Below are 21,678 nucleotides of genomic sequence, written 5' to 3'. Positions count from 1 at the left end.
GGCCTGGTGGGGAGGAGGGGGCAAAGGGGGTTTTCTAATTGGCAGGCCTGCAAATGCTCAACCCCCTTTGACCCTCCCCCAAGATAAAAGATGTGCACTGGCACGGTGCGTTGTCGGCAGAAGCGCTCTCCCACCCACACCGTGCACCCAGCTCGTAGGGGTGGAAATATTTTTGTTCATACAAGTGCTGACAAATAGCAGTAACGCTGCCCTTTGCCGGAACACGGCCGTGCCGCTAACGGCTGTGTCGCGAAGACAGTCTCAGAAAGACCACTACAGGTTGAACCTCTCTCATCCGGCATCCTCAGGATCTGACCGGTGCCAAACAGGAGAATTTGCTGAACCATGGGAGGTCACTATTGTCTAGCAGCATTACAAACACTTCCACTTCCTGGGCTCTTACAAGACATTGAGGGGTAAATTAGAGCAAAATAACAGCACAGAACACAGAGACAGGACTGGTAGCTTTAAACTTTTTGGGACCGCAGGAAACTTGGCCAGATAATAAGTGAACATCTGGCTAATTAAGCGGACATCTGGCTAATCTGATAAGTGGACATCTGGCTAATTAAAAATCATGCCGGACCACGGAGGTTGCCAGACCAAAGTGTACCAGACTAGAGAGGTTCAACCTGCACTAGCTTATCTCCAGGGGATACAAGAAATGTAATTGGCTAGGCTGCATGAAATGGTTTGAGGTTCTTGTTTCAGGTGCAGACTGATTACGGTAAGGTGTCTGGTGTACTGCACTTATTCCCACTAGTGCTCATTGGCAAGTGTTTATGAGCTTGTAGACAAAGATACTGATCTGTATTTGTTTTAAAGAATGACAGGAAGTAGAAAACAATCTACATGCTAACTCCTCCAAACATCACTTTGGGGGAAGTGACACACTTGTTCTGCTGAGCTGCAAAGTTTAGATTTTTTTCAAGTGGCTTAAAACACAAATATAAACCAAAAATAACCCTGTGCCAACCAGAATGCAACCTGGAAAGGAGCTAGAGTAGAATGTTGAGGGAACTAGTCTGCGTCCCAGCTTTGCGATTAACCCACAGGGGCACCTTGGGTGTGTTACTTTCCCTGCTTGGTGCCTGTCTCATCCCGCTCTTTCGTCGGTTTCAATTTCAAGTTCTTTGGGAGGGGCACTGATTCTCACGGCGTTTGGGCAGCAGGTCGCACAACAGGGCCCTGATCTCAGCTGGGGCTTCCCAGCTCATCTCAGAGAAAGCAGTTGGAGTCTCATTCCCCTACAGCCAAGCCATTGCGCTGGCTTCTGACAACCAGCCCTGCAAGTATCAGCGAAGAAAGAATGAACCGGCCAATCTAGGTTCCTAGGCTCAACTCAGACAGCTTGGCTGTGTCTAGACTGGCAAGTTTTTCCGCAAACGCACCTGCTTTTGCGGAAAAACTTGCCAGCTGTCTACACTGGCCGCTTGAATTTCCGCAAGACCACTGACTTCCTACTGTCTGAAATCAGTGCTTCTTGCGGAAATACTATGCTGCTCCCGTTCAGGCAAAAGTCCTTTTGCTCAAAGCTTTTGTGCAAAAGAGTCAGTGTAGACAATTCAGATTTGTTTTACACAAAAAAAAGCTCCGATCGTGAAAATGGTGATCAGGGCTTTTTTTGCACAAAAGCACGTCTAGATTGGCACGGACGCTTTTCCACTTCCCCAGATGCCACTTGCAGTGGTGTTGCCTTTCATCTTGTCCCCCCTGATTGAATTGACCTCGTACACTTCGTACTTAGCTCCCCTCTTGTGTTCTATTAGTATTTATGGATATAGCCCTGCCTCTGTCATTGCCACTCCAATTCATCTGATAAAGTGGGTTTTACCCACGAAAGCTGAGGCCCTAATAAAGTGATTAGTCTCTAAGCTCTGGTCTGCACTATGGAGTTATAGGATTAACTCCCCTTATTCCGAAATTACAAGCGGAGCGTCCACACGACCAAGCCCATTATTTCAAAACAAGGGGCTGGTTATTTTGAAATAACTCTTGCTTTCCACGAGGGAGAACGCTAATTCTGAAATAGTTATTTTGAAATAGCAGCGGCGGCGCATCCACATGGCCACTATTTCGAAATATCGACTCCCCAGGGCCTTTTGAAATAATTATTCCACAGTGCTTCCTGGGGCTCTAAGTCGAGGTAGGGTGTCCATATTAAGAGAGCCTGTCTCGGACTCATTTCGAGGCTTCCCCGTAGCGTGGGCATGCTATTTCGAAATTATTATTTTGAGGGGTTTTATTTCAGAGAAAGTTATTTCAAAATAATTTTCTAGTGTAGACATGCCATAAGGAGTCCTCGTTGTTTTTGCATATACAGACTAACACAGCTGCCCCTCTGAGAAAGTGTTCAGGTCTCATTCCTTAGTGTTTGAGGTCTTTTTCCTTAATAATTAGCATGTTCTGAAGACAAACAAGAATTGGTTAGAAGAGAAGAGGAGAGGCTGAGGGAGTTGGGTCTATTTAGGCTGCAGAAGAGAAGAGGGAGGGGGGATTTGATAGCAGCCTTCAGCTTCCTGAAGGCAGGTTCCAAAGAGGATGGAGAAAGGCTGTTCTCAGTAGTGACAGATGGCAGAACCAGGAGCAATGGTCTCAAGTTGTGGTGGGAGAGGTCCAGGTTGGATATTAGGAAAATCTTTTTCACTAGGAGGGTGGTGAAGCACTGGAATGGGTTACCTAGGGAAGTAGTGGAATCTCCATCCCTAGAGATTTTTAAGTCTCAGCTTGACAAAGCCCTGGCTGGGTTGATTTAGTCGGGATTGGTCCTGCCTTAGGCAGGGGGCTGGACTTGATGCCCTTTTAAGGTCTCTTCCAGCTCTATGGTTCTATAAGACAGGTTCCTCCAGCTTTCGGACACCTGGGGAGAGCATCTGAACAAAGCTGCTCCCTATGACTTGATTCACAAACTCTGAGACAAATTCAGTTCTCCTTACACATGCCAGCCACCCCTGGGGTGAGCCGAGGGAGCAGGATACGGTCTCTTAGCTAGATCCATCTCAGGCCAGCCCTGGGAGGCAGGTGGGGTGACCCTATTGTGCATGCACAGAAGGACCAAGCATGTCAAGGATGGCATTGATGCTTGGATGCCCCACCTGAGAAAGCTTGGGCCTATCAGGAATGTGGAACATCCATGACCCCAGCTGAAACCACTGGCAGCTGCCGGTTCCGAACATCTCCAAAAATCAGGGCTTAGGTGCCTCAGTCCCTGCCCTTCAAAGCGATGGGTGGGGAAAATCACACCACTGTTCCCTTTGGAAATTTTGCCCTAAGTGACTCAACGATACATCAGAGTCAAGATTAGGAGTTCCTGACTCAAGCACTAGAGCATGTATTTTCCCTACTGCTCCCCCATCCAGCTGTACCACAGCTGCTCAGAACTCAATTAAGTGTGGCATTTTCCCACCCATTTCTCCAAATCTTTACGCTCTCAGTAATGGCGAGAGCTTGAAAGCCAAGATTTTGAGGGAAAAATACGGGTGGTGAAGGGGAAGACAGACTTTTCCATGGTTTCCTGGTTCTCTTATTTAGGCAGCATTAATAGGTTTACCAACCCTTACTAAGCAAATATCCGAACCAAAACCTAATCATGACAACAGTTCGCTTCAGTTTAAAGAGCTCATGTCCAGGAATAGAAATATAGCTAGCAATCAAACAGGGTGCTTGCTCTGACAGAATAAGCACAATTGAAACGCCAGTGGCATGTCATGGCTAGTGCTCTGAAGTAAATATGTAATCAGAGATTTCACTCAACACAACCTGACTGCCTTCTCTGCTGCGGTAATTGGCTCTGCGGACATGGGGAAGTCGGCGGATGTGATATATCTTGACTTTAGTAAAGCTTTTGATATGGTCTCCCACAGGATTCTTGCTAGCAAGTTAAGGAAGCATGGATAGGATAAATGGACTGTGAGGTGGACAGAAAGCTGGCTGGGTTGTCCGGCTCAACAGATAGTGATCAACAGCTCAATGTCTGGCTGGTGGTTGGTTTCAAACAGGGTTGTCAAAGGTTGGTTCTAGGGCTGGTTTTGTTCAACACCTTTATTAAATGACCTAGGTGAGGGGATGGATTGTACCCTCAGCAAGTTTACAGATGACACTAAGCTAGAGGCAAAGGTAGATACACTGGAGGGCAGGGATAGGGTCCAGGCAGTGGTTCCCAATTCAGTGCCCGCGGACCCCATGGCGCCCACCGGAGCATTTATGTGAGCCCGCGGAATGATCTGGGCCGGCCCTGCCCCCGGGCGCGTGGCACATGCGCAGTGCTGGCCCTGGGCGTGCGGCGCGTGACCGGCCCCACCGCCAGACGCCCGTCAGCCCTGAAAGGTTGGGGACCACTGGTCCAGAGTGACCTAAACAAATTGGAGGATTGGGCCAAAAGAAATCTGTTGAAGTTCAACAAGGACAAGTGTAGAGTCCTGCACTTGGGATGGAAGAATCCCAAGCATTGTTACAGGCTGAACCCGCCAGTGTAGACATAGCCCTAGTGTGGTTACCATGCAGTGGCACCTAGACCAGAGCAGCAATTAAGACCAACAGACCTCTACAGCATAGGCTGGGATCCAGCTGGCTTTTAGCTCAGAGGGTAGGGGCTCCTGTACTCAGCTCCAGAGGTCCCAGGTTCAAATCCGCCCAGTGATGGTTACACTTCTGGGTGTTAACAAATTAACAAATCCCCAGAGTGAACAAAAGAGGCTTAATCTCCCCCTGGGATGAAGTATCTGGCTAAACCCAAGCAGGCTGGGTGAACTCCTCCCCTGAGGGATGTGGGTTTATGGCCTGTGGGTTGACAGAGGAGGTCTCTGCTCAGTACTAGCCTGCCCCACCACCCTGCAGAACCGTTGGCGAGACCATCAAATGCTTTGAGGAGCTTTGCCACGCGGCAGAGGGGTAGGAAGTGTCATTAGGACCATTTCACAGAGAATCTGCAGTGCAGATGGCTGCTATGCTGCCACGCATCCCTGTGCAAGGCCTATGCCACGCTCAAGTCCCACTTCACCCTACACTGTGGCCTTAAGGGGTCGCCTTTAGCCAGCTCAGGGGCAAGGTTCCCCCCAGAGAGTAGAGTGTGGCTTTGGGCAGGTCAACCATGGCAGAGGCAGGAAGTGAATTCCAGTATTTGATTTGATTTGGCGGGGGCAACATTGGAGGCTCCATGGCAGAGCAGAGACCCAACGTGCTAAGCACTGTACCAACAGAACAAAACCACAAAAACAAAGATGGTCCTTGTCCTAGAGAGAGAACGGGTGGACAGACAGACGGGAGAACCGTCACAACAGAGAACGGTCACAACGGATCTCTAACTTTTGCCTGCTTAATAAACTTACCCTGGAACAGCAGGGCAAGTTATTTTCACTCAAGCGGGTTACAAACAGGTGCCAGAGAACTAGACTGATTCAATCAGCCCAAACGAAAACCAGCCATGTTGATACAATCCAAGGATGTGGAAACTGGGCTTGTTAAACACCAACAAGGGATACGGAGCTAGAACTGAACCAGTGAAAATTGGGGTGACGAATATTAGGCCTAACTGGTGGACAAAATCATGAACTCAGCTGCCCACTTCCTCTCCCTTTGGGGTTTGTAAAGAGATTTTTAAAGGCAGGAGGAGTTTTCTTCCTCATTCCCTAAACCTGGCAGCTCAGCAACGGAACTTGAGTTACCTGAAAGACCTTCTTCGGAGGAAAGCCGGCTGGCCATGCCCTTGTTTAAGGAACAAAAGACAGGACTATGCTTTCTGGCCCACAAAACCTCATCACCTAATAAACCATCTTGTTAGTCTTTAAAGTGCTGCATAGTCCTGTCTTTTGTTTCAACAAGACCAGACTAACATGGCTACATCTCTATTACTTGTTTAAGGAAGTTTGTTGTTTCCTGTGAATGTTGAAAGTCACCACCTTATGACATCCAGGCCTCAGCCTGCCATCAAAGAGAGTCAGTCACCAGCAGCGCAAAAGCATGTGAGAGCCTGCCTGGAGTTCCCTTTCCTTGTGGCTTGACTTTCTGCACTACTGTTTGCCTCCTATCCTGTCACACTCTCAGCTTTTCACCAAATCCTGAAATCAGCTAAACTGGATCCACCCAAACCTGCTCCATCTATGGAGAAAGGATCCAACTAGAGCAGTGTTTCTCAGCCAATGGTACAAGTACCCTTAGAGATACTCAAGAGAAGTCTGGGGGGGGGGGGGGGGGGAAGACGTCAACAACTGAAATTTGGCAAAAACTGAATTTTTGTTTTAAGTTTTACAGCGCTTTATTATTTTTGTTCTTTTTACACCCAAAAATATCATCGCCTGCCCAGCTACAATTAAGTTGTTTAAACAAATTTTGTTGCAATGATAAAAAAAAAAAATAGTGTGTCTGAAAACTGTAGGTCCTAGGGGTACTTATTTATTTTTTTAAAGGGGTACTTTATAAAAAAAGGTTGAGAAACACTGAACTAGACAGCCCTTACCAGGCTGTAACTAACAAAGTTCCAGGCAGCAGGTGTCTGGTCAACTGGCCAGCCAAAGCATCCACTGCTAACCAACCGAAGTGCAGGGTTCCAAAAAACCTCCAACAAAAGCTGCATTTCATCTTTCTTTTCGATCCTCTCTCTCTGAGCTTGTTAGGAAAAGGACCACTGAATGCCAGTCACATCAGGGCAGAATAAAATTAACTTTTTCCTTCTCAGAAAGGTTGCTCTGAAAGAAGAGACAGGGATATTTTGACTCCGAAAGGAGAGAGACTTTGATACTGTCTGTGTAAGTTTGCATAGCATCATTAATCACTCAGCCGGTGTTTTAGTTTCCTGCATTTAATCAATATTTGCATTGGAACACGTGCTTTAGTAACCGAAAAAAACCCTGTTTATAAAGAATGCCGAACCCGCCCGCTACGGTTTACGGGTGGAGCGTGAAAGCTTACAAACGTCTTTAACCCTTTGGGCCTTAAAGCAGCCCTACAATTTCACACAAGGAGACAGCTCCGATTAGCCTGAGAGGCAGCGTGTCAGCACAGCAGTGGTCTGCTCAGTGATATTCCTTGTAGGATCCTAGCAAAGGAGTGGGAATGAGGACAAGGGGCGCTGATGATTTACAATGCGCGTGTGCCTAGTGTGAGGGGAAACACAGGAAACTGCCTGTTCCAAAATGTAACAAGTGAGCAATGGGTCTATCCTAAGTTCTTGTCCCAGGCCTCAACATCAGGCCCAAACCGATTCCCTGCTAAGCTCTTAGCCTCCAGAGATCGTGGGGCAGGAATTTCCACCCATTAAATCGGTGGGGTTTGCACAAGACAAGCCCCCTGGTCTCCAAAGTCCGGCTTTCTTCCATCCCCGCTCACAGGTCTGACACCAACACAGGCAAAATGACAGCGATGTTCCAGCGCCGCCCCCTCACCCGGCTTTGAGAACGATCGCTCCTCTCAAGATGCTCAAGAGTTTTACGGCGTCACCTGGACAGATTCCGGTGGGAATGCAAAGCTGGTGCCTCCATCCAAGGGAGCGGTGGCTAATGCTGCTCAGAGTGAGACACAGCAGCCCTGCCAAATGGGGTAGCCAGCAGTTGGCGTGTGGATGGCACAGTCCTATTCCCAGCAGGCTGTTCTGGATACTAGCGTTCTAAGGAGCATATTGGAAGGCGTTCAGAGCAGCTAGCTAGTGCATGCGCTAACGGAGACTACGGCAGGGGCCCGAACCATGCCAGCCTCTGTTTAAATGCTTCTGCTGCCTTTACTTTCTTTGTGCAGGCCGCCTGGGCCTCCAGAGCCAGGGGTCACAATCGCTCCCTCAGGGGACCGTGAGGGGACTGTCCTCGAGGGGGAGCCCGTGGCAACCAGACAAGGTGACCTAGTCTGACCAGCAGAGAGCCCGCAAATCCAAGCGCCTCATCCCCATTTCACTGCAGACTGGCACCCAAGTGGCCGGGGGGAGGGAGGGCGAGGTGCTGATCACACCCAGTGAAATGAGCAAAAGCCGGGAGGTATGGAGGGGCTGCAGAAAGGAGCAGAGCCGAGCCGTAGATCTGGAGGACTCAAGGGTTAGAAAGAACCACTCTTCGCTGCCATCTTCCAGCCCCAGCATGGATTAACTTTGGAAATAACTTATTTCGAAATAACTCCCGAAATCACTATTTCGAAATAGTACGTCCCCACTACAGGGAAGCCTTGAAATTTGTCTGAGGCAGTCTCCCCTAATGTGGATGCGCTGCCTCAATTTAGAGCCCCAGGAAGCACTGGGAAGTAATTACTTTGCATGGGCTGGGGAGGAGCGATTTCAAAATAGCAGCAGTGGAGCGTCCGTGCGAATCCTATTTCGAAACCAGTGTTATTCCTCATGAAATGAGGGTTCATCATTCTGGCATTAGAAGCCTGTTATTTTGAAATAACGCTAGCATATCAAGAGCGACACGGTCACAAGGAATGAGAGCCCTTTGCCCCTTTTCCCTTCCTGCCAAGGATCATCAAGAACATTACAGGCCTTAATAAGTTACCTTGGCTGTCTCCTTTGAAACTATCCACATTTTGCAGCTCAAGAGAGGGGGCATGGGGGACAGAGAGGGCATGTGACTTGCCCAAAGTTGCAGTGGAGAAATAGATCCCTGGAGTCCTGACTCCCAAACCTGGGCCTTAGCTTCATGGCCATTCCAAAGGCGAGTCTGCAATCAAAATGCAAAAAACTTACTTTGGAGCACGAGCTTCGGGAGTTTCTGTTGGCTGGTTGCTACCAACCACAGTGCTTTGTCCCCGCTGCAGATGAAACCATCTTCCCCGCACCTGCTTCTACGATGAATGTTACCTCTTGCATGGGGGGAGGGTGATGCCTACTTTGCTCTGCACGGGTGGCAGACCCTCACTACTTAAACTGCAGGCAAAAGGAGATCTTGCCTTGGATGCAAACTGACCCCTAGTGTCCTCAACACACATACACACTACAAGCTACTTCCTGTGGGGTGGGAGAAGCGTTTCAGAACATGCAAAGTCATGGAGAACTCCAACATCCCTAGTTTTATGCATCACTGGAAAGCACCCAGATATGGCAGGTGATAGCAAGTGTGAAAAATCAGGACACTTTTTTGGGGATGAGGGGGCACTAGTTGCCTACATAAGACAAAGCCCCTACTATTGGGATGTCTGGTCACCCTGCACCCAGATACCATGATGATGGGCACAGGATAAGAGCCTCAATAGAGAGTTAGCTCTGCATCACTTCTTCCTCCTGGTTTTCAGGTTGTCTGTGTTTATAATCTGCCCTTTAGTCACATACAATGAGTAAAAAGTATCAGAAAAGTAAAAACTTCCCCACAATGGGAGTCTTCTTCTCTCCTCCTTACCCCACTTGGTGTCCAATATCACGAGTGGCTAAATGGCCCCGTTTTCTGACACCAGCAACATGGCACCACGTTCAGACCAAACACTGGCTTAAAAAGGAGCAAATCAAGACGACCGGAATGCGCCTGGTGAAGTCAATCTTAGGTCTCAAGAATCACCATGGCAGAATTTCTTAATGTGCATTCAGAACTTGAACTCCTCTGGGATCATTAATATAACAGCTGGGACTGGTTGGGGAAAATCCCCACCCCGCCCTCCATGGGAAATTGAAGTTCATTTTTCCCCCTAGGAAAGCCAAAATCTGTAGTGTTTTGGTTCTTCCAAAAGCCAGCTTTCGGCTGTAAGCAAGACACTGCCTGCAAAGTTCTCATTTAGTCAAATGGAAAATTCCTAGCTCTTTAAAAATTAACCATCAACAAAACACTCATCAGTATCAATATCCCTATTTTGCAGATGAGGCAACTGAGGCAGACAGGTGCAGCCACTTGCCAAGTTCACACTGAGTTGGGGACACCGGACAAGTCCTGGTCCTCCATACCCACTTCTAAGCACGAGAAACACCATCACCTACTGGGACGTCCATCAGAGGCCACTCCTCCAGGAATCCACAAAGGGAGGAACCTTCTGTTCCACTTGAAAACCATGAGTTACTGCACCCACAGTGAGGATCTGGAGCCAAGCTTAACCAGCCATGCCCAGTGTTTGATCAGGGTAATCAAACACTATAAGTCCAGCTCCTATGTCACTTACAAGCAATTCCTTCTGCTGGAAACAAACATGAGCGCTCCTCCAAATCTCAAAAGCATCCTTCGGTGTTCGAGGGTTAAGAATATAGATGAAAGCACAGCCCTTCGGAGCCAGCTCTGCATGTCAGAACTCACTGTGCAGGAGGCCCTGATGGAAAGTAAAATACTATAATGCAAATGTGCAATACTAATACAATGTGCAAAACCCAGCACATTGTGTGCTTTCCCAACTCTCCAAAAGACTTGTTTGGAAACCCAGGAATAGGTTAGGCAGCCTGCCTGCCATGCAACACCTGCAGGATACAGCATTCAAGCAGCACCCCCTGCTGGCTCATCTCTGCCTCGCACCGGTGGCTCCAAAAGGGTGAGGAGAAAGCAGTTTATGCTACACGGGTCAAAATAGGACAGAGGGCAAAACCCAGTGACCAAGAGAAAGTTGGGGCATTTGCCTGAAGAGTGAGAACTGTGGGACCATGGAGCAGGGTCTCGGAGAGAAGGGCCTGAAGACTTGTGATTTGGGACATCGGAACGGCCAGACTGGATCAGACCAAAGATCCAGCTAGCCCCTTGTCCTGTCTCTTGACAGTGGCCAATGCCAGGGGGAATGAGCAGAACCGGGAATCTAGTGATTCCCTCCCCTGCCACCCATTCCCAGCCTCTGACAAACGGAGGCTAAGGACACCATTCCTACGCATCCTGGCTAACAGCCATTGATGAATTCATCTAGTTCTTTTTATGAACCCTGTTAAAGTCCTGGCCTTCACAATAGCCTCTGGCAAGGAGTTCCACAAGTTGATGCGTGCTGTGTGAAAAAACTTCCTTTTGTTTGTTTTAAAACTGCTACCTATTAATTTCACTTGGTAACTCCTAGTTAGAATCATAGAATACTAGGACTGGAAGGGACCTCGAGAGATCATTGAGTCCAGTCTCCTGCCTTCATTGCAGGACCAAGTACTGTCTAGACCACCCCTGATAGACATTTATCTAACCTACTCTTAAATATCTCCAGAGATGGGGATTCCACAACCTCTCTGGGCAATTTATTCCAGTGTTTGACTACCCTGACAGTTAGGAACTTTTTCCTAATGTCCAACTTAACCTCCCTTGCTTCAGTTTAAGCCCATTGCTTCTTGTTCTATCCTCAGAGACCAAGATGAACAAGTTTTCTCCCTCCTCCTTATGACACCCTTTTAGATACCTGAAAATGGCTATCAGGTCCCCCCTCAATCTTCTCTTTTCTAAACTAAACAAACCCAATTCTTTCAGCCTTCCTTCACAGGTCATGCTCTCTAGACCTTTCATCATTCTTGTTGCTCTTCTCTGGACCCTCACCAATTTCTCCACATCTTTCTTGAAATGTGGTGCCCAGAACAGGACACAATACTCCAACTGAGGCCTAACTAGCGCAGAGTAGAGCGGAAGAATGACTTCTCATGACTTGCTCTCAACACACGTGTTAATTCATCCCAGAATCATGTTTGATTTTTTTGCAACAGCATCACACTGCTGCCTCATATTCAACTTGTGGTCCACTTGCGTTATGGGCACAAGTAGGCACTAGAAGCCAACAAGCTTGGTGTCCAAATTAGGGAGAGCAATCTCCCAGTGTGCTGGGTTAAATGGGGCATGGTGGATTCTTTCTGTTTTCTAATGCCACTAACTAGCATTGAAGTGGGGTTTGCCCTGAGAAAGTAGGTGCTAGAAACACCACCCTGTGCTCCCACATTCATTGCACCTCAGTGACTTCAGACAACGCCTGCTCGAATTTACAGGTACCCCCTTTAACTGCAGGTCCTACCAACTCCACCTGGGATTGGAGATGGAGCACAAGAAGCGAGCTCAGCTTGCAACACTAGATTTTGCAGGGCAGGGTTGGGTCTTGGTTGCATCTGTGCACTCTCACTGACTTGAATGAGAGCTTTTCTCTAGGTAGAATGGCCTAGTGGCAAGCACCTTGGCCAAGCACTCAGGAAACAAGAATTCTAATCCCAGATCTGCTACTTAGCTCCCTGATTGGCCTTGAGATAGTCACTTCCCTTCCATGCCCATAACAATACTTTCTAGAGTGTCTTGATTTACTGGTAAAAAGCCATTTACAAGAGCTGTATATTAACACCCAATGAGCAGTGGTTTCCCCACACTTTGCAGGACAATTGTACTTCAAGCAACATGGGAAACACAAAGGGTATGTCTACACTACACTGTTATTTCAAAATAGCTAATTTTGAAATAGTTATTTCAAAATAAGATATTTTGAAATAATGCATCTACATAGAAAATGCATTTTGAAATAGCTTTTTGCTATTTCGAAATAGCGCATCCACACTGATTGGACGCTGAATCACATTTAAAGCCAGCCGGAACTGGTTCCGGCAGGGCATCAGGTCAGAAGTTACCTTGTGGCCAGGGCGGCCAGCAGAGCACCCTGGGAAGAGCTGGAGGCCCCCCTATTTTGAAATAAGCATCTACACAGCGCTTATTTCGAAAGAGCAATTTCTAAATTGGCGCTATTCCTCATGGAATGAGGTTTACCAATTTCGAAATAAGCCCTCCGCTATTTCGAATTAATTTCGAAATAATTGGCTTGTGTAGATGCTAGGAAAGTTATTTCGAAATAACTTTGCTGTGTAGACATACCCAAAGAGAGATTCCTTACAGCTACCAAGTGGCCAGTGAGACCAGTCCTTGATGCAGGGGCTTATCAACTGTGCAGTAGAGACAATCAACTTAAAAGTGTGTGTGTGTCAATTGTCTGCCAGGGTTGCAACTGCAGCTAGTGCTGAAAAGAATGACTGGCACAATTGTCTTGTTTCCCATTGGTTCTCTCAGCAATCTATCAAGAAGAGGAGTCAACGGATGGTGGATATTTGTTTGCTACGTCCTCTAGCTTCAGAGGGGTAGCCAAGTTAGTCTGTAACTGGAAAAACTTAAATGACGAATCATCTTGCAGCACCTTAGAGACTAACAAAACATGTAGATGGTGGCATGAGCTTTCGTGGACACAACGCACGTCTTCCGATGAATGGCATTATTAGAGGAGTAGTTATTAGATGAATGGATAGGCTTCCATTGCAAGATGACCTAGAGGGCGTTAGCTCCCAAGTTTCCCCATCGGAAACTTCTGTGTACCGCTCAGAGGCAACAAAGGTGATTTTACAGTGGGCTTAGGGACACTGGGCTGCCTTTCTGACGAAACGTAAGGAGGAGGTTCTGTCCATGTGGTCATCTGAGACCCAGAGCACTTTCTGCCCGAGTAACTCCAGCATCCAGGCCCTGTTCTCTCTCCACTCTCCCTGGCGTGCTTGCAAGGAGAATAAAAGAGCAATGGTGCCATCTAGCAGTCTGCTATAAAACACTCGCTGCATTTGCATGGCTTGCACATCTCTTGTGCAGCAAAATCCCCACGTGCTATGCCACAGCCAGCCGGCCAACAGCGACTGTTGTGCTCTGGTGATGTTGGGCGGTTTATTTTTCCTTTGTGGCTAGATGGGATGCTCTTGTCTAGCTGCCTTGGATCTCCTAGCTGTCAGCTCACAGGGCCAGGGCTCAACAGGGTTGTAGATTCGCTTCAAGCCAGAGTCAATTAGGGATAGTTGCTATTATTCCTCTCATTGCATCACTACTATTACAGGCTTAGTACTGCCAGATGGTTACACAGCTACTGCAAAGTAATACGCCAAGCATAGGCAGAGCAATGCATAAAAGCAAGCCACAGGCACTTGGAAATGCTTACGTCCCTTCGGTCTGCAGGGAGTCCCGTTCCGGGCACCTCGCACCAGGCTACAGTGGACATGGCTCCAGCTGGGGGGATCCAGGGCACCCTCTGAGGTCTAGGTCCCTTGTGAGACTGACCAGACACGGGACTCCCAGTGATCCTATAATTTAGGGCTATGTCTACTCTGCCGTTTTTGCACAAAATCTTGCCTGCTGTCTACACTGCATGCGTGTTCCTGCACAAGTAAACTTACAATATAGTGTTGTAAAACAGGGCTTCTTCCAGAAGGCTACGTCTAGACTGGCATGATTTTCCGCAAATGCTTTTAATGGAAAAGTTTTCCGTTAAAAGCATTTGTAGAAAAGAGCGTCTAGATTGGCATGGATGCTTTTCCGCAAAAGCACTTTTGCGGAAAAGCATCCATGCCAATCTAGACGTGCTTTTCTGCAAAAAAGCCCCGATTGCCATTTGCACGATCGGGGCTTTTTTGCGCAAAACAAAATCTGAGCTGTCTACACTGGCCCTTTTGCGCAAAAGCTTTGCGCAAGAGGACTTTTGCCCTAACGGGAGCAGCACAGTATTTCCGCAAGAAGCACTGATTTCAGACAGTAGGAAGTCAGTGGTCTTGTGGAAATTCAAGTGGCCAGTGTAGACAGCTGGCAAGTTTTTCCAGAAAAGCGGCTGATTTTCCGGAAAAACTGGCCAGTCTAGACACAGCCGAAGAGTTATTCCTCTCCCCAAGAGGAATAAGCCCTCTTGCGCAATAGCTCTTCCACAAGAGGGCAGTGTAGACAGGCAACATGAATTTCTTGCGCAAGCAGCCCCTATGGTTAAAATGGCCATCAGAGCTTTCTTGCACAAGAGAGCGTCCACACTGCCAAGAATGCTCTTGTGCAAAAGCACATGCCCGTGTAGACACACTCTTGTGGAAGACTTTTTGCGCAAGAACTCTTCTGCAAAACCATTCTTGCACGAGAAGCTGCCAGTGTAGACGTAGCCCTGTAGCTGTTTACTGAGTGTCCGCGAGCTGGCCCAAGGCCACTCAACGTTCCCCCGGGGCGAAGATACCAAGGTCATGTTATTTATTCCATACGCGGTTCTCAGCTAGCAAGCACAGGGGACTGAGGCTGATCAAGAACAGCTGGTATTTTTGCCAGCAGGGCTCATGGCTGGCCTAGAGGAATACAAATTTAACCCCCGCAGCCTACATATGGCTTTTGATGTGACACTAACCAGCAGCCTGCATCTCACCCTTGCGTCCCCTCCTTGCAGCGACTCCAGCTCGGAACAGCCTCCCTTCATTCCAATCCCTCCTTAACCAGCCTCACGCTGATGGTGCCCAAGCAATAGCCATGCAAGCAGCACGTGGCCAGTGTCTGCTTTTAGGCTGGAAGCCCTTTGGCAGAGGGATGGTGTCTTACTTCGAGTCGGACCAGTCCCGAAGGGTTTGCGGGGCCCACGGCAGGATGCCGGGAGCGGGGCCCCGGGCCCGGCCGGTGGATGGGGTGTACTCAGCAGCACGGGGCCCCGCCTCCCACGGCGTTTTGTCAGTGAGCTGAAGTTTGCAGCCTCCCTTCTATGTCCCTCGCTTGCAGCACACCTGGGCAAGCAAGGGAACTACAGGGCAGGAGAGTGTTCTGCAGCCCTGCGAAGGGGGCAGCAGCAGGGGAAGCTCCCTCAGATAAAGGGCCAGATCAGAGCCGTAGGAGGGGCTGTGTGCTCCACGCCAGCAGGCTGCGCCACTTTCCAGCAGCTCGTAGGATCTGAACTAATTCCCCCGCTAGACGGGCGTGGGTCCTACAACCTGCTCCGCTCCTCCCAAGCTTTGCTGGCAGCTGGTCTGGCCCAGCTAACGCGGCTGGGCTACGTCTAGACTGGCATGATTTTCCGGAAATGCTTTTAACGGAAAACTTTTCCGTTAAAAGCATTTTTGGAAAAGAGCGTCTAGATTGGCACGGACGCTTTTCTGCAAAAACACTTTTTGCGGAAAAGCGTCTGTGGCCAATCTAGACGCGCTTTTGTGCAAAAAAGCCCCAATCACCATTTTCAAGATCGAGGCTTTTTTGCAGAAAACAAATCTCAGCTGTCTACACTGGCCCTTTTGCGCAAAAGTTTTGCGTAAAAGGGACTTTTGCCCGAATGGGAGCAGCATAGTATTTCCACAAAAAGCACTGATTTCTTACAGTAGGAAGTCAGTGCTTCTGCGGAAATTCAAGCAGCCAGTGTAGACAGCTGGCCAGTTTTTCCGGAAAAGCGGCTGATTTTCCGGAAAAACTGGCCAGTCTAGACACAGCCCTTGTGTGTGCAGCCAGCTCTGGGCTGGGGAATTCACTGTGGTGTCCTGCGCAGTGCACGGCCCTCGTTAACGGCTCAGCCCTGTGCGTAGCTCAGGGCCCAAGGCAACTGCCTTGCCCTAAGGCTGTGCCTGCGAACAGTTTCCCGCCCCCCATTCCTGCACCACTCTGAATAGCCTCCCAGGTTCCTGGGGGTCTTTGTTTTGGCCATTTGTAGGGGTCCAGCTTTCAATGTGTCTAGACAGAGAACAAACTCCAAGCTGCTGAGCCAGTGCCGCTGTTACCGCTTGTCCGTCATAGCGAGCTCTAGCTAACCGAGGAGTCCAATCTAAACAGCTGATGGAAGACACTCTGGAGGGCTGAGTCAACTTAACCCTCCCCCCCAAACCAACAAATAGCCCTGCAGCACTGGACTAACACAAAGTGGAGACGGGATCGTGAGCTGTCGGGGGCACAGCCCACTTCTTCAGAGGAATCTGGAGGACATTCGAGGTACGTCTAGACCAGGGGTCGGCCACGTATGACACTAAGTGGCACACGCCCCGATTCTGAGGGACACGCGCAGTCCTCCCCCATGCAGCGGGGACCTCGCGCTGCTGTTCCAGCAAAGCCAAGCTCCAGATCCTGCACGTCGGGCCCTTCCAAACGTCCCCAGCCGCCGCATTGAGCTGAGTCATGGGGTCTGGCCAGACGCAGGGGGTACAGACACCGGGAAGGCTCAAGCCACATGCCTTGCCTCCCCCTCCCCCCAGCGAGAGTCAGTCACCAGCCCTTGTTTACGGCACCTCCCTGAGCGACTCGCACGCGCCACGGGCTGCTTCTGACGCCCCTTCCCCTCACGCCAGCGCTCGCCCCACAGGTGAGGGGAGGGAGGGGGTGTGGGGCAGCCTGCTCCGAACTTCAGCGCATGGGGGAGAGGTGTGGGGGGGGGGGGGCTGCTGCCTCCCCTGAGGCTGCCCGGGCAGTGGGGCCAGGAGCTGTGCGTTGCAGGGAGCCCCCGGCGGTAGCTGATAGGATGTGGAAAATCCATGGGGGTCTCCTTTGCCCCAAAGCTGCATTGGCCCTTGGGCGCCTGGGTCCCTGGCAGGAAGGCGAGGGCGCCACAGACAGGACCCCCATGGGACCTCACCCCCAGCAGGGCTGGACACCCTGGGGTCAACGACCCCACCAATTTCCCTGAGCCACCCTGACCCCAGCCCATGCTGGCGACCCAGCATCACGTCCCCCTGCAAGATTGGAGCCAGCGCCGGCTTCTTGCGGGGGGGGGGGGGGGGTTGTGAAGCCCCAAGGCTCCGCGCCACATCCGGTGAAGCGTGCGAGTGTTGCTCCTCCCTCCCCACAGGAAAAGCCGGAGCGCAGCCCAGGGCAGGAGACCAAGCAGGGTGCACAGTGGAGAGAGGCCCCCCCCCCCGCCCAGGAGAGTGGGGGGCCCAGGACAGGCGGGTTAAATCTTGTCACCACTACTTTGAAAGGTTGCTGCCCCCTGGTTTAGACTGCGATAAAAAGACCCAGAGCAAAGCTGCAGCTGGTTTGGGAATCACAGAACTGGGGGGCTATGTAAGTGCAGTACCCCCACTCTGAAACCCTTCCCTCTTGGGCTACAGGGGGTTCCCCAGGAAGGCTCAGGCAAACACTAGGTTTGAATTCACTTCACAGTCCACCCAAGATTCAGGCTGACCATAAAGTCTCCAGCTTCAGGATTAGCCCCTTTGCTTGGGGGGACTGTGACGTAGTGGGGGTACCTGGCTGGTTTCTATGCTGCTGGCTCTGGGGGAACCCCCACTGGCTGCCGTGGGTACCACGACCCAGCAAAACAGGATGAGTCACTATGCAAACCAGTGGCCAGACACCCCCCATGGAGAGGAACAAAGGAAGGTGGAATGCTGCCTTGGCTTGGGGGCAGGGCTGGAAGTTAGTGAGTTGGTTGCTGGCTGTCGGAGGGCATGGAGGAGAGCCTAGGGGAAGGGGCTGGAGTTTAGGGGCCCAGTCTCCCCCATCTCAAGGGGGCCTGAGGCATCCTAGCCCAGTTCCTGTAACCAGATTACATCTGTGCTGCGCTGTGCTGGAGGAGCAATAAACCACCCTCAATTCCACCGGCTGGTGAAGTCTGTTTGTGCCATTTCGGGGTGCAGGAGACGGGGAACCCCCCAACGCGCCGTCACACTGGTGTCAGGAGCGGGATGCACTGCACCCCGTGGATGGAGCTTCCAGCGGCAAGCGACAAGGCGCAGTAGAAGCAAGAGCCCTGGAGCCAGGCGTGCTGGAGACAGAGCGAAGCGGTTCCTGGGAATCGTGGGGCGCTGCAGCACTAGACTGGTGAGTCTGCACCGAGGGGCCCAGCGGGCAGATGGCCTACGCCCAACTCTTGAAGGCAGAGCTGGTGGGGCTGTGCAGAGAGAGGGGCTTGCCTGTGCAGAAAGCAACCAAGGCCCAGCTGATTGCTCAGCTAGAAGAGAACGACCAGCCACAGGGCCAGGATCTTGTCCCCAGGGGAAGCAGCCAGACCCCCCCCTGAGAGTGTGTCAGGCTCAGAGAGGGGGAGGAGCGCTGGAACCCACAGGAGAGATGAGACAGCTTCCCCCAGGAGGCCTGCAAGCTGCAGCCCATCTAGGGCAGGGGCCAGCCAAGCAGAGCTGCGGCGGCTGGAGATCCAGCTGCGGATCAAGGAATTGGAAGTAGAGGACCGAGAGAGGGACCACCAGGACCGAGAAAGGGATCGCCAAGATCGAGAGAGGCAGCGGCAGCATGAGCTGGCCATGGCAGAGCGGAGAACCGGCGGGGCACCGGCTGCGCCAAGTGCGGATGGGCCCCAGGGTCCCAGGACTGCCAGACGCTTGGAGAGGCTCGTGGTGGCCCAACTGAAGGACATGGGTGACATAGACGGGTTCCTCAGTGCCTTTGAGAGGGCCTGTGGACTGCAACGGGTTCCCCCAGCTGACTGGCTGCAGGAGCTCATCCCCGCACTGAGCCAGGAGGCGGCCGGAGTGCTCAGTCAGCTGGAGGACCTACAGCCCGGGGATTACAACCGAGTCAAGGAGGCCCTGCTGCACAAGTTCGGGCTGACCCCCGAGATGTACAGGAAGAAGTTCCGGGGGGTACAGAAAGGGCCACGGGAGACCTATGTGGATCTGGTCTCCCGCCTGGCGCAATACTGCCGCAAGTGGGTGTCTGGAGTCGGAGCCCAGACTGCAGAGGAGCTGCTCAAGCTGGTCATGATGGAGCAGTTCTATGCAGCGTGCCCACCCAAACTGAGGCTGTGGCTCAAGGACCGGAGACCAGAGAACCCCCAGGAGGCCGGGAGACTGGCGGATGAGTTCACGGAGAGCCGGTCCGGGTGTGAACGGGAGTCCCGGAGAGAAAGGGAACCGCGCAGAGACCGGATCTCGGCTGAGCGACGGAGGGAGTCAACTACGGGGCGAGACCAAGGAACAGGTCGTCTGCGCCCCAGAGAACCAGCCAGGGCCTGGACAGAGACAGCCCAAAGCCTAACTTGCCAGCGCTGTGGGCAAAAAGGCCACAAGAGGGCTCAGTGCACCAGGTCCCAGGACCGGGGACTTTCCAGGGTTAACTGGCTGGGGCGGGAGGAAGGGCAGGCTGCCCCAGAGGCAGGGGCTGGCAGGCAAACCTCAGCTCAGAGAGAGGGGAAGGATGCTCAGTGCACCTCCCCTGGGAGGTCTGATTCTCAGGAGGCGGATTTCTCAGTGTACCGGGTGGGGGCAGGACGGCCCCTGCGGAGCGAGTGCCTCATACCCCTGGAGGTGGATGGTAGGAAGGTGACGGGCTTCTGGGACACGGGGGCGGAGGTGACTCTGGCCCGATCCGACATAGTGGCCCCGGAGCGGATACTACCCCACGCGCAGCTGACCCTGAAGGGCATAGACGGGTCCCCGTTTAAGGTGCCTGTAGCCAGGGTGCATCTGAAATGGGGGGCCAAGGAGGGCCTCAAGGAAGTGGGGGTGCACCCGCACTTGCCCACCGAGGTGCTGATGGGGAACGACCTAGAGGAGTGGCCCCATGAATCCCAGCGGGCTCTAGTCACTACCCGGAGCCAGAGCCAGCGGGGGGCTGACAACGTGGGTCCAGGGAAGGACTCCTGGCAGCGTCCTCAGGGTCCCATCCCAGTGGACACGGGGTCCAGCCAGGCTGGGACTCCGGACCTAGGCAGAGGTGGGGGACAGGTCCCGATCCCTGCCTCAGCAGCTGAATTCCAGGCTGAGGTGCAGGCAGACCCCTCCTTGCAGAGGCTGAGGGACCAGGCTGGCCTCCGTGCAGCTCAGCCCCGGGGGAGAGGTGGCCAGGAGAGATTCCTGCGGGAGCGTGGGCTCCTGTTCCGTGAGTGGCTCCCCCCCAGGAAGGCGAGGGCATGGAGGGTAGAGCGGCAGCTGGTCGTCCCCCGAAAGTATCGCCTCAAGCTGCTGTATTTGGCCCACGATTCCCCCGTTGGGGGCCACCGGGGGATCCGGAGCACCCAGCTGAAGCTGCTCCAGCACTTCTATTGGCCGGGAATCTTTACAGCCGTGCAGCGGTACTGCCGGTCCTGTGACTCCTGCCAGAGGGGCGGGAAGGCCCAAGACAGGAGGAAAGCGGCTTGGGGGTCTCTACCCCAGATAGACCCTCTGGGCTGGCTGAGAGAGTTATGGGAGGGGAAGTCCTCCCTGGATGGAGCATCGGGGGTGGAAGCCGCCCTGGCTGTCCAGAGAAGGCTCGCTGGGCTCATGGCCCCGGCCCGAGAAACCCCGGCCAGAGATCAAGGCCAGCGGAAGGGTGGGTGTGACCCCCGAGGACAGGCCTGCGCCAGTCGCCCTGGAGCGGGGCAGCGAGTGGACAGAGGGAAGCCAATTCATGTGGGGCCTCGCCACGGCCGGCCCGAGTCAAGGGGAGCACCCATGTCCCCGGGGCGGGTTCCCACGCAGAGGACCCGAACTTCCCCAGGTCACGAGCGGAGTGACCCTGCTCAGTTCGCTCTCGGAGGGGGGAGAACTGTGACGTAGTGGGGGTACCTGGCTGGTTTCTATGCTGCTGGCTCTGGGGGAACCCCCACTGGCTGCCGTGGGTACCACGACCCAGCAAAACAGGATGAGTCACTATGCAAACCAGTGGCCAGACACCCCCCATGGAGAGGAACAAAGGAAGGTGGAATGCTGCCTTGGCTTGGGGGCAGGGCTGGAAGTTAGTGAGTTGGTTGCTGGCTGTCGGAGGGCATGGAGGAGAGCCTAGGGGAAGGGGCTGGAGTTTAGGGGCCCAGTCTCCCCCATCTCAAGGGGGCCTGAGGCATCCTAGCCCAGTTCCTGTAACCAGATTACATCTGTGCTGCGCTGTGCTGGAGGAGCAATAAACCACCCTCAATTCCACCGGCTGGTGAAGTCTGTTTGTGCCATTTCGGGGTGCAGGAGACGGGGAACCCCCAACGCGCCGTCACAGGGACTCATCCAGGTTTGTTCAAAGCCAAGACAGCAGCAAGGCGCAAAATTCAGACCTGGGCCGCGGGGTGAACACGGGGTCCATTTGGGAAGATTGACATCTCATCTCGGAGCCAAACACCCAAACATTAGCAATAGGCAGATCTCAGGTTCTGGGCCTCCCGTGCTGGATCGGGTTGGTTGACCCCAGACTG

General features: G+C 52.2%; 1 protein-coding gene across 5 annotated transcripts in view; it reads right to left on the bottom strand.

The window, feature by feature from the left end:
* PEBP4 (phosphatidylethanolamine binding protein 4) overlaps nt 1-21,678 on the bottom strand; it is a 265,036-nt gene that overhangs the window by 202,834 nt on the left and 40,524 nt on the right. For 3 of the 5 annotated variants that reach the window (XM_075910835.1, XM_075910840.1, XM_075910836.1), the window contains one exon: nt 8,472-8,636. The exons of 1 other annotated variant lie outside the window; for it this stretch is intronic. In XM_075910835.1, the coding sequence (XP_075766950.1) occupies nt 8,472-8,636 (165 nt within the window). The remainder of the gene's footprint in view (nt 1-8,471; nt 8,637-21,678) is intronic. One more of the 5 variants, XM_075910837.1, reaches the window with a different exon arrangement.

Source organism: Pelodiscus sinensis, chromosome 28 (assembly GCF_049634645.1).
Source record: "Pelodiscus sinensis isolate JC-2024 chromosome 28, ASM4963464v1, whole genome shotgun sequence".
NCBI classification, from domain to species: Eukaryota; Metazoa; Chordata; order Testudines; family Trionychidae; genus Pelodiscus; species Pelodiscus sinensis.
Note: the sequence above shows the minus strand (reverse complement) of the source record. Positions and strands in the feature narration are given on the sequence as shown.